The 19,245-nt window shown below is 40.5% G+C and overlaps 2 protein-coding genes across 3 annotated transcripts; both read right to left on the bottom strand.

Annotated features, from left to right (window-relative positions):
* Positions 1 to 729: 729 nt before the first annotated feature.
* On the bottom strand, positions 730 to 3,536 carry LOC311267606 (uncharacterized protein). Its single transcript, XM_084370762.1, has 4 exons — positions 3,454 to 3,536; positions 2,135 to 2,470; positions 1,833 to 1,954; positions 730 to 1,257 (listed from the first exon to the last, which is right to left on the bottom strand). The coding sequence occupies exons 1-4, from the start codon at positions 3,518 to 3,520 to the stop codon at positions 1,171 to 1,173; spliced, it is 612 nt and encodes a 203-aa protein (XP_084226888.1). The 5' UTR covers positions 3,521 to 3,536; the 3' UTR covers positions 730 to 1,170.
* Positions 3,537 to 8,774: 5,238 nt separating this feature from the next.
* LOC311267562 (uncharacterized protein) lies at positions 8,775 to 19,033 on the bottom strand. Of its 2 annotated transcripts, none has more exons than XM_084370692.1 (5): positions 18,828 to 19,033; positions 16,211 to 16,353; positions 12,365 to 12,513; positions 11,544 to 11,571; positions 8,775 to 9,333 (listed from the first exon to the last, which is right to left on the bottom strand). In XM_084370692.1, exons 1-5 carry the CDS (start codon positions 18,881 to 18,883, stop codon positions 9,188 to 9,190), a joined length of 522 nt encoding a protein of 173 aa, XP_084226818.1. In that variant the 5' UTR covers positions 18,884 to 19,033; the 3' UTR covers positions 8,775 to 9,187. The 2 variants fall into 2 exon arrangements, with proteins under 2 accessions (XP_084226818.1, XP_084226817.1); XM_084370691.1 differs by having other exon boundaries at positions 8,775 to 9,336.
* Positions 19,034 to 19,245: the final 212 nt, after the last annotated feature.

The following is a 19,245-nucleotide window of genomic DNA, read 5'->3' on the forward strand; positions in this document are numbered from 1 at the left end:
ACACTCCTCAAGATAACCAGAGTGCTTGAAAACCAGTTGTGCATTAGAAGATCTTCTTCTCAAGTAACAGCACTGATACAACAATGTAAAAGCGCTGACTATAAGTAAAAGTCCTGCATTCAAAATCCTAATTAAACGAAGTACATGTACTTAAAGCATCAAAACTATAAGTGCTCAATCTGCAGAAAGTTGAAGAAGAAAAAAAAGTTTGAACGTTACTAATTACATTTACTCAAGTACTGTATTTAAGTACAGTTGTTAAGTACTTGTACTCTACTTAAGTATTTCCATTTTCTGCCACTTTATACTTCCACTCCACTACATTTGTTTGATAACTTTGGTCACTGGTTACTTTGCAGACAGCATGTTACATCATTTAAATTTGTTAATTTCACTGGCAATCAGATTAAAATCCCTGATTCCGATAATCTGAAGAATGCAGTACTTATATAGGATCTGATAATCGGCCATGCTGATAATCAATCACATTGAAAATGAAAATTTCAAAAAATTGAAATGTTAATTGATTTCAGATACTTTTATTCCTTTTTTGCTTTATTTTTCTTTGTTGTGTATCACTGCATCTCGTGTTGGTACCACGAACCCACTGGAAAATTCATCAGTGACCAATCCTGGTATTTCACCAATTAAGATATTTCACCTTCTTCAAGAAAAAAGTCAATCAATAAGTTTTTCAAATATATTGTTTAATTTATGTAGACAGAAAAGTTAAAATTATCATTGTGACAAAACACAGTATATCTTTTATAGAATTCACATTAACCCTGCCTTTAGTAAATCACCTTTAAAAATAAAAAAATAAGAAATGAATGAAATTAAACATTTTTACATGAATCTACATGAGAGGGTCACGTGTCAGGCCACAGTCCAGTTTAGATTTTTAGCCATAGACAAGACAACTGACATCTGTGCTTCTTTACAACTTTCAAATGGAACTGTGTTATTTATTATCGTACATTGTGCCAAACTATCTACTGGCAGTGCGTTACTTGTCTTTCACTGACATACAATCAGTCACGCACAAGGCCTGAAGAGATGTCAGAGTGTGTCGGGGAACATGTTGAGCTGCTACATTGCTTCACATGCATCACCTGGCCCTCAGTGGTGCAGAGATGGAGATTCAGGTTGGTGGCTTGTAGGCTGACATCTTCAGCAACCGAGTGTTTCACGCATGTCCTCATAAACATCATTGTTGGCGACACTTCTTGGTTTAACCGTGCTGCGAGAGCTCTTAGTCTGGTAACAAAAGATGTTGTTGTCAACATGTTAGAAGATGTAGGACTATACAATGAGAAGGTCAGAGTCTCTTCGGTTTATAAAACGACAAAATGACATTGATTATATACAATATCATCAATTTGCAATCGGATGAAAAAGCACTAATTCCGATAGTCAGATAAATCCTGAACTTCAGATTGGCTAGGTCAACAAGCAGTCAAAGTATATGTATAATTCACTTTTACTACTTTTGATATTCAAGTACATTTATTGCTGAAACAATACTTTTGAAACTTAAGTACAGTTAATATCAGATGCTTAAAGACTTACTGAAGTACTATTCACATTGGTGACTTTGACTTTTACCTAAGTGATATTTTAACACGATATCTTTGTGTGTGTGTGTGCATATATATATATATATATTTCAAATAAACTACTTGTACTGTGTGTTGTACGGTACTGCTGAGCATAACGGGAACATGGAAACAGCCCCCGATCAGCTTCCATCAGGGCTTGTGTGTCATAGCAAAATACAAAGACGCACACACAGACGCCTACACACACACAGCAATGCTGAAAAACATGGGTACCTTGATGATCCATATGATGAGGCCCATGATGATGGCAAGCAGGACAGCAGCAGAGATCACCACAGACACCAGGACCAGCTCGTTAGTTGCTGGGTCACACTGCTTAATTGAATTTGCTGAATCTGTAATAATGCACAGTGTGTTTGATGATGATGGCAAGCAAGACAGCACCAGAGATCACCACAGACACCAGGACCAGATTGTTATTTGCTGGGTGACACTGCTCTGTGATGAATGACGACAAAGTTGAATTGTAAGAACTAAACAGTTTGTGAGATTATACATGAATTAATAAGGCTCACCTGTCACCACCAGGAGCACAGATCCATTGTCTTTTTTCTGTATCAACTGACCGGACCTCAGGTCAAACTTTGAGTAAATGCACCAGTAGGGCCCCGTGTCATCAGAGGTCAAGTTTTTGATGAGGATGCTCAAATTGGGGAACGCTCCGTGAATCTGCAATCTGCCTGTGAGTTCCTTGTGGATGGTATCTTTTGCTGGGTTTCCTTCTGTAAACAAAACTTCGTAGTCCTCCTTGAGACCTTTCTTCAAAGACATGGTCTGTTGGTCCGAATCAGAAGTTCTGCACTGGATTTTGATGGTTCCTCCAAGATCTCTCCATACCACTCCACCCCTTTCTACGTAGAAAAGACACAAAATCTCTCACGGTTACTCAGTTTGATCTCATTTTACATTTAATAAAGCTTTGTGAATTCATCCTGCCTTACACACATTTGTTTCAGTCTTTGGCATTATAAATGTAATCAGTCTTACCTGTGAGTCAGACATCAGAGATAAAGGAGAGTTACGAGCTTTAACCAGACAGCAGACATGATGACAGTGACTGTCAGTAGGAAATGTGTGTGTGTTTTCAACCACATCACCCAACATGATTACAATAAGCATCATGTGACCTATTAAGGTGTATGATGACACTGTTATCAAACAGTCGGCTCAGATATATTGTAAAGTAACAGCTTTTCTCTGAGGTCGAACCACTGCTGCCGAAAGTGAAGGTGAACAGTACAGTGCTTTCATCCTGCTCTAAAGCATCAGGCAAGATTTTATCAGGAAGTATTTTAAGGGCTTGTGTTGTGTTCTGCAGTCACGGTTCCTCTTAATGGTAGAGGAACAAACAAGTCTAAAGATACAGTTGTCAAGTACTTGTACTCTACTTGAGTCGAGTGTTTCCATTTTCTGCCACTTTATACTTCCACTACATTTGTTTGACTTTACTCACTGGTGAATCTGAAGAATACAGTAGTTATATAGGATCTGAAACTTTTACTTGTACTCTTGATACTTCAGATACTTTAAGACTTTTACTGAAGTACTATTCGTCTGGGTGACTTTTACTGTTATCAGAGTAATAATTTAACAAGATATCTACATCTAGTCAAGTATGAGTTGTAGGTACATTTACAACACAGGTATTTTCTAAGCTTATCATATACATACATATATACATTATACACATATATTTTAAATATTTTTTATACAAAAATGTAATCTGTAAAGTAACTTAGACTTAAAAGCTGTTACATAAATGTAGTGGAGTAAAAAGAACAAATACGCCCCCCACACATTTCTTTCATTCGTTGTCAAATGTAATCAGTCTTACCTGAGCCACTCAGGGCTGTGCAGGAGAGACAAAGGATGGTTGTGAGCTTCAACCAGACAGCAGACATGATGATAATGAAAGGAATAAACACTTTACTTAACTTAATAACTCCAAATCCTTAAGAGGAAGTGTATACGGTAAATGTTTTGCTTTCAGTTTAGGATTCTTGACCTACCCACAACATGTGACTTCAACAAAACCGGTTATTTCAGACATCCTATACAAACAGTAAACCACAATGTGAGATTGTCAGCTCTAATAGAAATTAGCCACTACAGTAATAATATCAGGGCATGATATATCTTATCACCTTAATAACAGATCAACACATTACTTTATCGTCTCAAAAACATCTTTTCTCAGAGGTCACATCACTCATACTGAAAGTGATGTTGAACACTAGACTGTTTTTCAGCAGACCTCTCTGAAGTGTCAGGCAAAAGCGAAAGACAGCAAAGCGTGGGTTGATGTGTTTCTCAGAGCTTGAACTACAGGGAGAAGGTTTCAGTACATAGTCACACCAAAAGTAGGTCACAAGTAAAGTTTCAGCAGAGGTGTGTTACAGTGTTTGTATTGCCCTCTAGTGGAGCAAGAACAAACATGTCAGAGTGTTAACCATTTAAATGACATTCAATGCTTAAACTACTGCATTTAGCACTTACATGAACATTTAATAAATAGTATGTAACACACTAAAGTTGTATCAAATATAACTATATTTAAGTAGGTATATTTGCATATATATGTGTGTTGGTCAACAGCCAAAACAGTAATACAGTTGTAATTATATAAATTATGTATTCATAGAAGAAGTTACAATTGCTGACAATTACTGTACATTAATAAACACTTAAAATATCCTTATATCTGCCTAAAACAACTTTATAGTGTATTACAAACCATTTAATGTTCATGTAGTGCAATGCTGAATAGGGGGTTAAAGTTAAGTGTGACCCAATTGGGATACAACAGTATACATGGAGATATTCAAACAGGGACAGATACTGAGAAAATGCCAGCCAATGATCTATTTAAGATCTATAGGAGGAGGATAAACCATATCGCTGGCTCACTAAAGCTCCAAGTATGACATAAAACATTTATTTTTAGTACTTTTCCCAATACAATGGAGGTCAGTGGAATTTTGCTACTGGTGTTCACAGTGTTGAAAAAATCCCATTCATCCAATATCTTTGAAGAAACAATCAATGCGTTCCAATATGTGAACTGCCATACTATTCAGCATGTCAGAAAAAGATTTAGTATGTCCCAATACATGTCAAATGAAGTATACCAAAAAACCACGATGTCCTGCTGCATCCAATCACATTTTGCAGCATGCCAGCCAGCATGCTTTTCTTGCTATTCTGACCCACAATCCTCAGTCACAGAGAGAGCAAAAACAGATGTCAGCTCACTTAAGCTGCATTCCAAATCACTTTTTTTATTCCAGATTTTGTACCATGGACTGCGAATTTATGGACTGTCAAAGTTCAAGGTGCAACGTTACGACAAAGTAGTATGTCTCAAATGTGCACATACTGCATGCAACAGTACGTGCTCTGTAAGGGACAACGGCGATGTAAGCAATTTGGGAATGCAGCCCCGGTCCTGTTCACTGTCAACTGTTTTTATAGGGACTCCAAAATAAACATCAATAAAAGATATTTTTTTAAAATGGGATTGAAAGACTACCTTTTACAAGCAAGAAAGGAAAAAAATCTTGTTAAAATCTCCACACATGACTCTCTTTATAAAGCAAAGTGTAAAAGTGTCATCTGCACGCATACTGAAAAACCATGAAATCACAGGGACTCTCAAATTCAGTCAGGCGTATGATCAGCTGGTCTCTCAATTACTCATGAAGAGCAAGAGGCGTTGAAGACTAAAACAAATAAAGTGTCTCTTCGCATCAGTATATGTTAAAAAAAACTAAAACATATACTCAGTAAAATCACAGCCATGTAGCTACTGCTGACAAGATGATGACCACTGCAGTCTGAAGCTGAAATGACCTCAACAAACTCCATTAACTTGTCACTGTCCTGAGAGAATTGAAAAACTCAACATCAATAACATCAATAAAAGGCTTTCACAGTCATTGAATTAATCTAAAATCACCACACCCACCCTCTGCTCCGCCTGCCTCCCTCTGGGGCAGAATAAAAAGGGTCCCTGTCCATCCCGCCACTCTTCCCCCCATCATTTCCCCTCCTCCAGTCTCATCCAGTTAAGGAGGTACAATGTGAGCTGGAGCAGACGCTGCAAGGAGGGCTTTTTACACTCCCTGTCCATTTGCCAACCAGTGCTTCCTGTTTAGGGCCTCTGGTGGGTGGGAGGCGTTTTTATATGTTTGAGACTGCAGGGTAATCTGGAGAATCTGTCTCTGGTCACAAAGAGGACAGGAAGACAACAATAGATCACAGGGCGAATACTTAATCATTTTATACATCAACAGGATTATCAGTTAGGATATTCAGCAGCGTATTAATAGTGTATTTCCTCCTCCGATTCTCCCTCCTCCTCCTGCCTGGCCTAGTTGCTGAGTCAGTGTGCAGCATGAACAGGGGTATTGATTGACTGATTGCTTGCCATGTCACCCAGAGATGACTCACCTCATTTCCTCAATTCCTTTCCGAGCTCACGCATCCCATTCCTCCTGAGAGATGTCCCGGAAGACACAAACACAGGCCTCATCTGGAGTGCACATGGTTTAATAGCCCTGTCAATACATTGAAGTTGCAAATGAGAAAGGATGCTTTAAACATTCATCACAGGCATCAGTTAAATGACTCGGCATATGGCTGCGGGGGGAGGAAAATGGTAATCTCCGGCCTTTCTGGAAAGATTAGAAGGATGATCGAGGGCGATAGATAAAAGAGATTTTAATGATTAGCCGTTGACCAGGACAAAAGAGCAAACTGCTTGCTACAAGCAAAATAATTAAAAACAAAACAAAACAACATGAAATAATCAAAAAAAAAAAAAAAGACTGAGGAACACAGCTGAGATCCAGGCTCACTCTGTGTCTTAAAGTATAATAAAAGGCACAGGACTACCCTGTGGGCACAGCACTTACTGAAACAAGCCTTCATTGACTACACTCCAACATCCTGGCATTTCTCCAGAGCAGGAAGTTCTTTTCCCGATCTTGACTGACCTCTGCATGCCTTTCACTGCACACCGCCATGCCACAGCACTCTTCAGGGTTTGGCTCTGACGGAGTAGTAGCTGGGAGAAAAAACACTGAAACTATTCTGAGAGTAACTTTTATTCAGGCCCTCGTTTGGATTGACACCTACCTACCTATGCCGACATATGGAACATGCACAATATGGTGGAAAAACACTGTCTGATCAAGCCCAAGGTGAGCACAGCATGAAAACCATTTCTGTCATCCCCTTTAATTTCTAAAGAGTATTATCACTGCTAGCAGATGATCTGCCCTCTATGCCCCTTCAGCTCCACAGTAAGAGGCTTATAAAGAGTTATCAAGACGGCAGTTCACCGTCTCAAGGAGTTAAGAGAAGGTGACCTTAAATTCAAGTCATGTATAATCAGAAGTGACATTCATAGCTTTGGGAGCATTTGCTGACAGTGTGAAGTGTATTGTGAGCCCATTTTTGCCTTTCACACAAGCAAAGGGCAACGAGAGGCAGGCAAGTAAACTGAGGTCTTGAAAAATATATAATTAGTTAATTAGTTTTGGAATCTATTTCTCTGATGAATTAACTGAAAGCCTTTTCTTCAACTGTCATTGAAAGTCAATGTTTCTGTTTGATAATGTTTTAGATTTCTGGGATGACAGTTTAAACTTGTACATGCAACATAAATAGGTACCAGCTAATCTCAGCGTCTCTGTGACTTTGGGTCGCTCCAACTTCTCTTTGAATCCAAAAACTGTTATCCTGATAGAGTGGAAGTCAGTTTCCCCTCTTGCTTTTAAGATTGACTAAATGACATGTTTTCTTGTCTATATCTTGAAGATGTTGGGTATACTCCATCTAGTGACCAGCCCAGGTTTCTTTTCAGATCTGAGGACCCTTTATGGAACATATTGTGAGGAACAGGTGTCAACCTAGGATCTAATTGTATCAAACTGTACTGTACTGTACTGTACTATACTACGCTTTGGTTGGCCAGGATTTCAGCTTTTATAGCTTTTGTCTTGGACCTTCGACCTAACTTGGCTTTGGTTCCACTGACTATTTCTGACACTCAATCCACCTCAGAACATTTCAGTCATGTATGGATTAAAGTACATATGTGCATTTTTTTCTGTTTTACATTGTCAAGAATATTTGTCTGTTTTTATTTTTATTAACACTTTCGTAAATAAAATAGAAATAAAGAAGATTCTTTAGATGTTTTTGTCACGTTATCTATGTAGGGGAACTATTCTGGCTCTCTGGCTCTAACAGTTGAATATATGCAGTGACATGATCAGTTATATGCATAATAGAACCAATTATAGGTTATCAAAACTCAAATGTGCCTTTTGGTCAATAAGGTCAAGAGAACAAATCTCTTCTGCAAATACAACACTGCAGTCATGAAGTGATTTTGAAAATGTTAATTCATTTGTCAGAATATTGAATAGACTCCACCTCAGACTTTTTTTTTGTTAAAAACATAAATAATTCATAAAAACTTAATTTATTGATAATGGTGCTCTGTAAATATGAAAATATTGGAGTCCATCGACTAAAAAAGAACTGGTAAAGAACGATCGGTTTATTGCCTCCACTTTCTATGTTCCTCACAGTGCTTCAGAAGGCAAATAAGCTCCAACTAAAGCATTTCCAAATAAAGCAATCTTTGAGGAGTGCTGTTAACGGTAATGTTTCACAAGTAACATAACATCTTGCATGAATCACTTTCACCTTTTGAATCCGACTTTTGTTTTAAGGATCCCAGCTAAGATTCTTGACAAAATGCAACACCTAAATCTGAAACACTGCAGAGAGCCAAATATCCAGCGAATGATGTCATGAAAAGATAGTGCAGTTTCTCTTTTGGCAGAATTGGAGGCAGCTTTGCGTGATTACTTTGGCTGGGCAGATTTCCAGGCACAGAGCCTGTCTCTGCTCTCAACGGCCGCAGTCTTCAGGCTCCATCTCACTGAACGTAAATAATACTCCGCTCCATGAGTTGAACCATTTATGCGCATGAAAACTGACAAGGAGACCATCCAACTGTAATGTACAGTTTACCTCATGCGGCTTAATCTACATTATTTTAGGTGTGTCACTTTGATCAGACAATCCTTCAACACTATAACATGACTACTGCTACATAAAACAAGACAAGAATCAGCCACAGGAAATTCATATCAATCTTTATTGTATTTAGAAATCCACGCATCAAATCTTTTTTAGTATTTTTTCCTTTACCATTTACAACAGGGAAGAATGAGGGACAAGCTAAACGTCATGCCTTTTCCAGCAGGCGCGATGCACTACAGGATGGGCTGAAATGGAAAGGGGAGGGCGGGGAAGAGATACATAAAGTGCTTTTGTCAACAGTTTTCTTCTTTTAATAGAAAAAAGGATCAAAACAAAAGGTTTGAGGGTGGAGGGAGAGGACGCGGGTCCATGGACGTGACAGTATGAGTGCATGTGAAGAAGGTGAGGGAAGGAAGGAGGTGACAGTTCGATGAGGAGGAAGAGTGGTTGGGGGTATTTATCTTTAAAAAATAAAAAAAGAGCGTTCGAATGAAAAAAAAAAAGTGGTCTCAACCCAGGATGAGGCTGGACTTGCCACCAGGTGGGTTTCTTCGGCCACCTGCGGCAGCATTGGCACCTCCCGACGGGTCGGTGGGCTGTGGCACCTCCTTCTGCTGCTGCTCTGGGTCCTGCTGCTCCACTTCGTCAGGACACTCTACTGATGCAACAAAAAGAAAAGGTGTTAATCCGAAGAATGTGACAATGGCTTATATTTAATGAACGCGATCCCCGTTTCTGGATGACCGTATATGTGATTATGGCCTTGAATACATTTAGAGAACTTCACTCATTTCACTAGCTGCGTCCGAAATTCCATATTAACATGCTATTTCATACACTTGTACAGCATGTGAGAGAGTTTGTGGTGTGTCCAAAACGAATAGCAAAATTAATAATAGCATAATATATATCCTACAATAAAATAAAGTAGCAACTAAGGGTGGGTAGGTTTCTAGTTTTGCCGGTCCGGTCCAGAGTACGAGCCTCAACCAGTTTTTGATTTGTCAGGTGTAGGAGTGATCTAGCAGCAAGTGGCTAGCTTCTTGGGAGCAACTTCACTGCAACAGGTAGTGGTGACATTCTGTATTACTAATGCAGACCTCTTATCAAACGGGTTTGAAAATGTTTAAAATCGGCCCGACATCAGTAGTAACAACAACATAACAGAACGGGGAAAAGCAACTTAGGCAGCTCTGGCTTAATGTCAATAACGCTTTGAGTGTAAGTAAGATTTTAAATTGTAAGTAGGTGTACTGCTCCTCTGCTAGGGTAGGCTTGGCTAGTTACCTTTGAGCAGGAGTACTTGAGTAGTTTTCTATTCTTCCTGACCACGTAACAAACTACATTATGCCACTTCATCAAAAGTGATAGCCAGGGGTAAAGAGAAACCAAATTCAGCTTTACCAAAGGCTAGCGGTGGCAATTTGACTAGCTATAGTTAGCTGTCTTTAGCTACCCTGCTCTGACTCTTTAGCTGCATTTTGTGATAACTGCAAATTTACCATGCACCAAGTCAGACTCTGATATAAATTTTACTTCATTTTGGTTGAAGGATACACTACTAAGTGAGGTTAGTCAGTTCTGTAATGAAATCAGTGCTGAAGCTTTGGGCTCTCATTGTCCATTAGTGGCTGAATTACTGAAGAATGTGCAAATTCAAGGTGACTTCTTGACTTTCATGTCACAAAAACTTTCACTGCTTTTAAAATATTATCTAGGCCGAAAGGATACTCAAATATTCTAAGCTGGTTATCAGAGCGAGCTGCAGGGGTTCTGCGACAACTGCATGAATTTCAGTTTTAAAATATAGGACTTGTGCCACAGATATTGGGACTGCACACACTGGGATTTACTAAGGCTCTTGAACCTGTTTATCAGGGGCAGATGTGACACATTCTGCCCAAAACACATGAGCTCTACTAATCAAACGGATGAACCAAGCTTGAGTTGCTGTCTGCCAGTCATTTGTGTGAGCTCTTGTTGGGTGTGCCTATCTCCTCATTGCATATGTATTTAAGGAGGATCATGCAAATAACAGACATTTTAACAGAGGATAATTACGTATTCTGCTGGATTTAAGGAGGTCACACTACATGTTCTCTGCCTCTGAAAAGGAGGCGTAAATACAGCGAAAGTGGGATTTACAAGGAAGGTTGTAGTGTTGGGGAAAAAATGTGGATTACATGTGGGCTTGTACACAACTAAAACCTGATATTACAAAGAAAAATGAAGCAATTAGGCTTTTATTTATTAATACAATTACTATAATGTAAAGCAAATAGTAGTTGATAAATGGTGGTTTGTGTTCATCACACTTTAATCGGACTTTATACATGTACAGTATATAATACACATCATAATGCACGCACATTCCAATCATATTCAAAAACAGCAGCAAGTGGGTGAGCATTGATTTCTACATGTCCACTGAGATGTGTGGTCAAACCCTCCATTATCTGAGGAGCCAGCCTCTCTCTTACTAACATGCACCTGGAGGTTAATAAAAAGCTTTTCATACTAAGTGAAGCCTGCCATCAAAGAACAGCTGCTTGTCTACAGACCATCACGCCATCATGACAGGGAAAAACCACATCAAAGACATCATGTGATGTTGGCTTAGAAAGGGATATTACATGTACTGTATGTTTTAAGGAGAAAAAAAAAAGAACGTATGGTATGTTAGTAATGGGACACCAGAATCAGATTTTTAGAGGCAGGGAGAGAGGAATTACCTGATCTGTTATAGTGAACCATGGAGCTATTCACTGAATAATCTGAGTCATGCACTGCTGTTTAGACATAGTGAGAGTGTGACAGGAACTTAAAGGCCTCTTTATAAACAGTTCAAGAGTTTGGGACACTTACCATCATTTTCTTGTTCTCCATTTGGAACCTACAATGAAAACATAACACAAGGATATCAGATATCGTCACTGAACCAAAGTGACTTCTTCATCTGTTTATAAGAATGTCTTCCTGCGTTCCTACATCTGGATCCTATTACTTCATTACTTTGGTTACAACAAAGTGACCTGAGCAGGAAGAGGGTCTGGACTAGGGCATACCTCGATATTGCAACAATATTGTAGGGATGTCTATTGGTTCTTTCACAAAATCAACACAATGCATTTTTGATAAATAATCATGCCATATCACGATATAACAATATCCAAGATGATATATGGTCTCATGTCAGGATACTGATATGATATCAATAAATTGCCCGGCCCTAGTCTGGATTTAACACAACAAAGCCAAAAGATAAATAATACAGAGAAGAGTATGGCTTCAACCAAAATGTATTAATAGAAGCTTATGCGCCATCACCAGCTGAATACAAACAATTAATTATGTGCTCTCATTATATCCGTTTACAGATCTCCTGTTTCACTGTTTCTTTGTACCTCAGTCAAATTGCTTAATTAGAAAAAATTCCACCCATGTCAGACAGTGAGGATGGGCACATTCCCAGAATTAAAAATTAAACCTCCACAGGGATTACAAATGTCAGTGGAGGATATCTACCAAACAACATCCTGGGTCAGTTTCAAATAGATGGATAAAGTCAACCTTCCCCCAATGAATTTTCCACTGAACTGTTTAGAATTAGACTTAATCTATGACCGTGTGCTTTTCAGCCCTGAATCTAGGCTGCGGCTCTGTTTTGGAAACTCAATGAAAGGCACCTCTTGTCTCTGGTTCCACACCAAGGCTGCCCCAGAGTTGTGGATGGTGGTCAGTTCCGGTTGAGGGTTCTTGGGGAAGAGAAGAGGCTGCTGGCACCGCCTAAGTGGGGCCGAGGGCTCCCCGCACAGGGTTCCTGTGGGTGCCCCACCTGGGAAGGTAAAAGACAGACAGAGCAACAAACTTATTAAAGACTAAGCAGACTGTAACAGACTAGCTTTCATGCCTTTTTTCTCCCTATTTTTGAGATAATATTGAAGCTAGACAGGAAACATGAGACAAATGACAAAACATGACTCAGGCTTCAAAGCTGCAGAGTCATACCATATGGACACTAATCCAATTAGCAATCCCAGACTCCAATATTTCTAACCCATGAACTTCACCATGCTCACCAGAATTTTCATCTTCTCAGATTTGACAAAACATCAGTGCTATGGGGGAGTCAGAAAGAAATAACATGAGGAAAAATCACTGTGATCCAACAGGAAACATCACCAAATCCGCTTGGGCGTCTGCAACAGACCCAGAAACGCAGTGGAACACTTCCAGGCAGACGGACCTAATGCCAAAACTCACATAACCCTGTCACGCCTGCATTTCACTTTAGCAGAAAGAGCATTAAAACGCAGTGTTTGGCCCTCTGTGGGGAAGCAGGCCACTCTAACTAAAGCCACATAAGGTAAAAGCCTGGCTCTAGCCCTGAGGGCCAGGGAGGGGACAGACCAGCTTTGTCATGAGGGGAACAATACTGCTGAAGAAGCGTAGGAGTGGCCATTGTTGTTAATGGAGTGAAGTGAATCAGCACTGTTGAGAGTCTATCACTCAACAAGAGCTCCTTCATTACTGGCTCCACAGTTCTGAGTCTGATCAATTCTCTGGACAGCGAACAACAAACAGCAAATGGAAGAGGATTAAACTAGATTCACGGACCAGACAGTAATATTTTATGTTATCATCACTCCAACAAATAGCCTTCTGCTTAACCTTATAGATCTCCTGGGTCCATGATATAAACATATGATAAACACTGACCTCACTGGAGACAGGAACAGCAATCATGCTGCTGCTGATAGTCATAGCTTCCTCTCTGATTACAGCGTTACTCATGTGGTCAGAAGCTAGGGGCACTTGAACAAACCAGCAGCTCCGGTATCTAGAGAAAATCCTTACCGACAACCTGCCTTTATGAATAACAATCAGCTACTCTTAGTGGTGATGAAGAAGATACCTCAAAATCTGAGTCATCAGATCGACTGTATCAGTTTTTAAGGTTTCTGCCAACAACCATACTAATAAAGTAAATGATATTTCACGGATCAAAGCACTCAAAGATGACATCAACTACAACAACAACAACATGCCTTTCCAGAACGAATGTCCCAGCCACTTTGAATAAATCCACATCCCTTGCCATGAAAAGTTCTTATTGGAAAAAACTTTATATTGAATTAATAGTCCCTATGAAGACGGTTCACATTGAGGATTATTCAGAATAAACCGGACATTGCCGTGACATTGTCTGAGGCAGGCAGTGGATATTTGAATTCTGAATGAACTACAACATATCCTCTGCTTACAGTCTATGGAGACCTTTGATGATTATGAAAATCAGGCCTTCCCAGACACCCAAACTAAGAGGGGTAGGGCTGTCAAAATTGGCCGAAAATGATGTTACATTATTTCTAAAACAAAACAGAACAATACAAACAACAAACCCTACATAGGTCTGGAGTAAGGGCGAGGCACCTGGATAAAAAAAAACATGTATTTAAATGCAATCACTATCCGCAACGTCATCCAGCATGCTACATCACTCTATTGGTTTGTTCACGTAACATGCATCTGCTAGTCAATGAGGTTATGTGAAGTTTGGAAAGAAAAATGCAGAGGACATTAAATGCAGTGATCTCTTTGATTTGATCCCCTTTGTTTTGCCGTAAAAGTTGATTGTGGATGCTTTCAAGATTGTCCATGATCTAAAATGTCAGATCACCCACCACAAGTTCAAACCATTTGGATATCTATTTTTGCACCATAAGAGTGCTGTCTCTCTGATTGATATCAACAGTCTAATTTTATCCATGTTTGCGCTCATGTTGCTAGTGGTGGACTGGTAGGCTAACTGTAGCTTACATACAATTTTATCTCGTGGTTCGACGACTTTGCCATCTGCTGACTAAGATCTGAAGCATTTCCTACTGCAGCTTACTTGCATGGAATGCAAATCGCTCTCTCTGTGATCGAGTTAAATTCTGAATTCTCCTCACAGTTGTTGTTGAATTATTCCCTCTTTTCAGCTTGACCTACATTTCACTTTCATTCAATGAAAGTGACCTTGTCCTGTCCATCATGCAGTACATTCAGTGCAGCATTGCAGTGGTGCCGTTGTTCCACAACTGAATATCAATTTTCTTTTTATAATTCAACTACATAATCAAATTAAACATTTTCGCTGACCGCTGTAATGCATAGTACTTTAATGCAACATCTCTAATTCAAACTTAGTGTGAGACCCTAGCATTCCCTACCTCTCCATATATATATGGGTGAGGGTGAGGCATAGACAAGTGCTGCAGGACTGTAGTCGCACCAAAAATGCCATTGTTCCAGATGGTCCAGACAAGTATTGAGCAGATAAAAAGGTGTATTTAGAAGGATCTTCACAGGACGGCATGCCAAAGCAAACAAATGTGTTCATCTAAACTGAGTTCATACTCGGGTCAGAAGGATCACACAATGCACATAAAACCTGTTATTGTAATAAACTTTGCTCATTCAACCAGAAAGAAATATCCTCATCCAGTTGTATCCGTTGAAGTGGGAAAACTATGAGAAGCCCCCCCTGAACTTGACCTAGACCCAAGTGAAACAATGCAGGCAGGAAAAGGCTTTGCTGTCGGCAGCTGCTGGCTGCAGAGGTCAGAGGATAAAATAAGGATTTTAGGGTAAATTCTTCACTGTCCGCACACACACAGAAATTCTGATACACCATGTAAACGGTTTGCCACAAGTGGACAGTGTGAAAACATGTGATCCTTGGCTTGTGAATAACTTCAAGGCCATGAGCTGAAAATGCAATCCTACTGCTGTCGGCTTGATTTTCTCTTTTTATGCACTTTAGAGAAACTTTGAGTCTTTACCAAACACTGGGTAAAAATTTCCATCCTTAATAACAAGCAATAAAGATGACAAATACTAAAGAGTAATTTGTGTTTGGCTAAAGCTTTAGCTGGTTTATTGTAAACATACTGAGAGGCACAATGATGTCAGACAACATTAATTTTTCATTAAGGCCTCTGTGGCTGTATGCTTGCAGTGACCTTGACGACTCAAAACCATTTACAGGTCTCGTATCCCCTGCTGCTGTGTTTGTGGACTCAAAATAAAACTTCCCTTGTGTCTATACAAGGTCACACATTTCACCAACTGACACATTTTTTAACTGACCTATTTCTTTCCATTGAGGGCCGATCCTCATCCCATTTAACAAAGCCTAGCTTCAAATTACCCTTATCCCTGTACTCCAGGGTTTTTTGGCTATTGCACTTGTGGGATGTTCTCTCTGACAACCTAAATGGAAAAATACACTCCAGTTTGTATTTTTTCCTATCTCAAGTTAGAAGAATTAATTCCATGGTGCTTTTTTCATTCTTAAGGCTTCTGGTGGCTCTGTCTGGACTTGCAAGATTTATCTTAATCTTTTTTTCATACACGCCCTTCCTGGTGCAAAACTCAAATATCTCTGAATGTTACCTTAGAAATCTATTGTTTTAATTCCTTTGGCTCTGATATTATAACATGGAAAGATAGCTATAATAGGTATGAATGATGTTAGATTGAGTTACTGGGTGGATTGTTCCTCCGATGAGCATGGGGGTCATCAGGTTCTGCAAAGATGCTGGAGGCCATCTTGCTCTTGCGCTGGGGGGTCGAATTTTCATCCGTGCCGAAGGAGAAGCTGGTTTCCCCTCCTGGCGGCCGTAGCACCCTTAAGAGCAACAAATTACAGATTAGAACGTCATTGGATTGACATCCTGCTTTCATGCTCACGTCACCCACTCTTTAGGCCGAACTAAAACACATGCCGTTCGTGTCACATGCCGCTGATCAGCTGCACAGTGCAGAAAAAAAAAAAAAAAATCAATAGTCAAATATAACATGAAGATGCCTCGAGCTACTTACAGCCTTCTCCCTACTCCACCCTAGCCATTTTATACACATACAACACACACACACACAAACACACATCAAGGTCTCTACTGTCTAAGCCCCGGCTGTCAGGCTGTCAGACAGACAGTCACAATCTCTGCCCGGCAGCTGACTCCAGTCGCATATAATCACAGAGTTAGCTGGCTAGCTGCAGCCTCTCCTTGATACGAATTCCTTTGCAGTGACACAAGCATGGTTGGTGTCAGTTCCTGGTAGCATTGTTATTCAATTATTAAATTAGTTAATTAAATTTGATGCCTTTGGGTCAATATCTCACAATAGAGGCGAAAAGTCTGAGGTCCACGGCGAATGTAGGTCACCTAATAAATGGACTGTTCTTGAACAAGATAGGAGCTTGCATGCGGACCAGGGCATGATAAACAAAGCCCACTTTACACCGACATTCCTTCCACCACAAGCTGAACAAAAGGAACATAATAATGAGCAGGGAAACCCTTTTTCCTCGCTGTGCTGAAGGACAGTCGGGGTGGACGACAAAAACTGATGTGTTTGCAGAGGCCCTGCCGGACCCCTCCCTCTTTTTTTCCAGCAAACTCTTCTCTCCTCAGAGTCCCTGAAGCCACCAGCTGACACACTGAGCAGCTGTCCAAGGGCCAGGCGGGCAGATGGAGTCCAAAAAACAACTCCGCTCTCAAAGGAGAACTACAAAGAAAGCAACCAGAGGAGGGAAAATCCACGCAGCGTGAATTTTCTCAATCAATTCTTGTATACGTACTAGTGTCTGTCACAGTTGGCTGTGACAGTAATGCCTAAACCAGACTTCACCTCCCGGCCAGAGAGGATGAGCTCATGCTTTCCACACGGATTGCGATGGGGGGAAAAGCTTTGAGCTGCCTGGCAGCAGACCCCACCCTAGAATGAAACTGCAAATAATATCAATGAAATGGCATTAATGTTGAGAAGCTTACAGGCAGCTTCAGGCAGGTGGAGCTAGGGCAGATATAGCTGAGCTCCAGGGCCAAAGATGGCATGTCTGATAAGGCAGGGTAGGAGGCTTTTGATGGCCTACTAAGATTTTAGCCTAATTCTGCTCAAGTTGCTGCTGTACGGATCCGTTCGGTCGGCCAGCAGCACAAATGACCAGCAGCTCGTAAAATGGGGCTTTAAGGAGCAAAAGCAAAGAGCTAAGGAAAGATTTACAGGCTTAGCTAGCTCAAAGCCCCCACCCAAGCCCCCGCATCATCCGAAAACAGCATGCGACTTCAAAAACGCTTAATGACTGACTGAGATTTGGTGTGATCAGTCAGGGAAAGGCTATTAGTAGTAATTTTACTCAAAATCTGGTTTGTGTGCGTTAAAAATCACGCCCTGTGATTGAACCAGTCGCAATTTAAAGTCATTTTCTTTGCTTTATTTTCACTGCAAAGGGGCAGGATTGCATCCAGACGAGACGCATCACTTACTGGAAAGCTATGACTGCGTGCTTGGAGGATGAGTGGCCCTCTTAAAGGTGGTTTTCCGTGAATATAAACATTTAATAGACATTGTGCGTCAGACGGAGACAACAGCGTAGACCTAAGATATCTATTGAAAATACTAAATAGACATAACTTCCGTTATCTCTAACCAACAAAGCCATTTAGTTATAATGACATATGCAGACCAAAGTCTGGTCTAGGATTCTTCCTGCAATCAATCACACATTTGGACTCTTGCTTCTCAGCCTATACCTTTGGTCCTCTTGTGAAAAAATGCTTAAAAATCCACAAATAACGGATGTAATATAGGTGTAAAATCATCCGCAACTCAAAAGAGCAGCACATATAGAAATCACAGCAGGATAAGAGCCCGGTCTTGAACTACAGAAAGTTATTTCGCAGTCGACACCAGCCAGCCGAGCGGTAATGTCAGGAAGCGATGGCCATTTCTTCCAAAAAAAAAAAAAAAAAAAAAAAAAAAAGATGGAAAACATCTCCGGGTTTCTCTCCTTTTCTTTCTTTAACTCACACGCACAATTAACCTTTCCTACAGAGCTTACATGGGCTAACCTAACTAACTTAGTGTAGCTAGAGGCTATATGGCGCATCAGACACCCAATAAGATTAACTTAATTAGCAAGACGATGTGACAGTTTAGCTAAATCCAGAAAAATCCCTCGCCATGCCAGCAGCAAGCTAATGTAAGGTAGCAGGCTGCCTTTAAGCAGAAAAGAGGCGTTTGCTAGCTGGGAGGCTTGCCCGCATCACACTTCTTTTGTTCCTCCATGAAACATTAACGGCTTCTTTTCTTTACCTGGAGCTGCTTTTCGACCCAGGGCTCATTCCTTGAAAGGTGGTGGTCGTCGTCATCTTTACGGAGTATTTTTCGATGTCTTGGCAGTAACAAACAGTCAAAGAGAAACTAAAGAAAAGTCCTCCACCTTCCCCGCAGAGATGCGACAGGATGTAGACTCCACCCGACACTGAAAAACATAACGAAGACCAGATCCGACGGTTCTGCGGTGCCAGCCCACGAGACCCATCCCACCAGCGTTCGATCCGCTCTGATTGGACAGAACATCACAGAACTCCTCTCTCATTGGACAGAACCTCAGCGATCGCCTCTGTTGTTGGTGGCAGGTCTGTGCTGCATGTCAGCGATCAGACAGCAGAGACCACATCCCTGAGGGCTTTTTCTGCTATCTAATCTATGAGCATTGATCATGACACAC

This window comes from Pagrus pagrus (genome assembly GCF_965226575.1).
Source record: "Pagrus pagrus genome assembly, chromosome: 13".
Lineage (NCBI taxonomy): Eukaryota > Metazoa > Chordata > Actinopteri > Spariformes > Sparidae > Pagrus > Pagrus pagrus.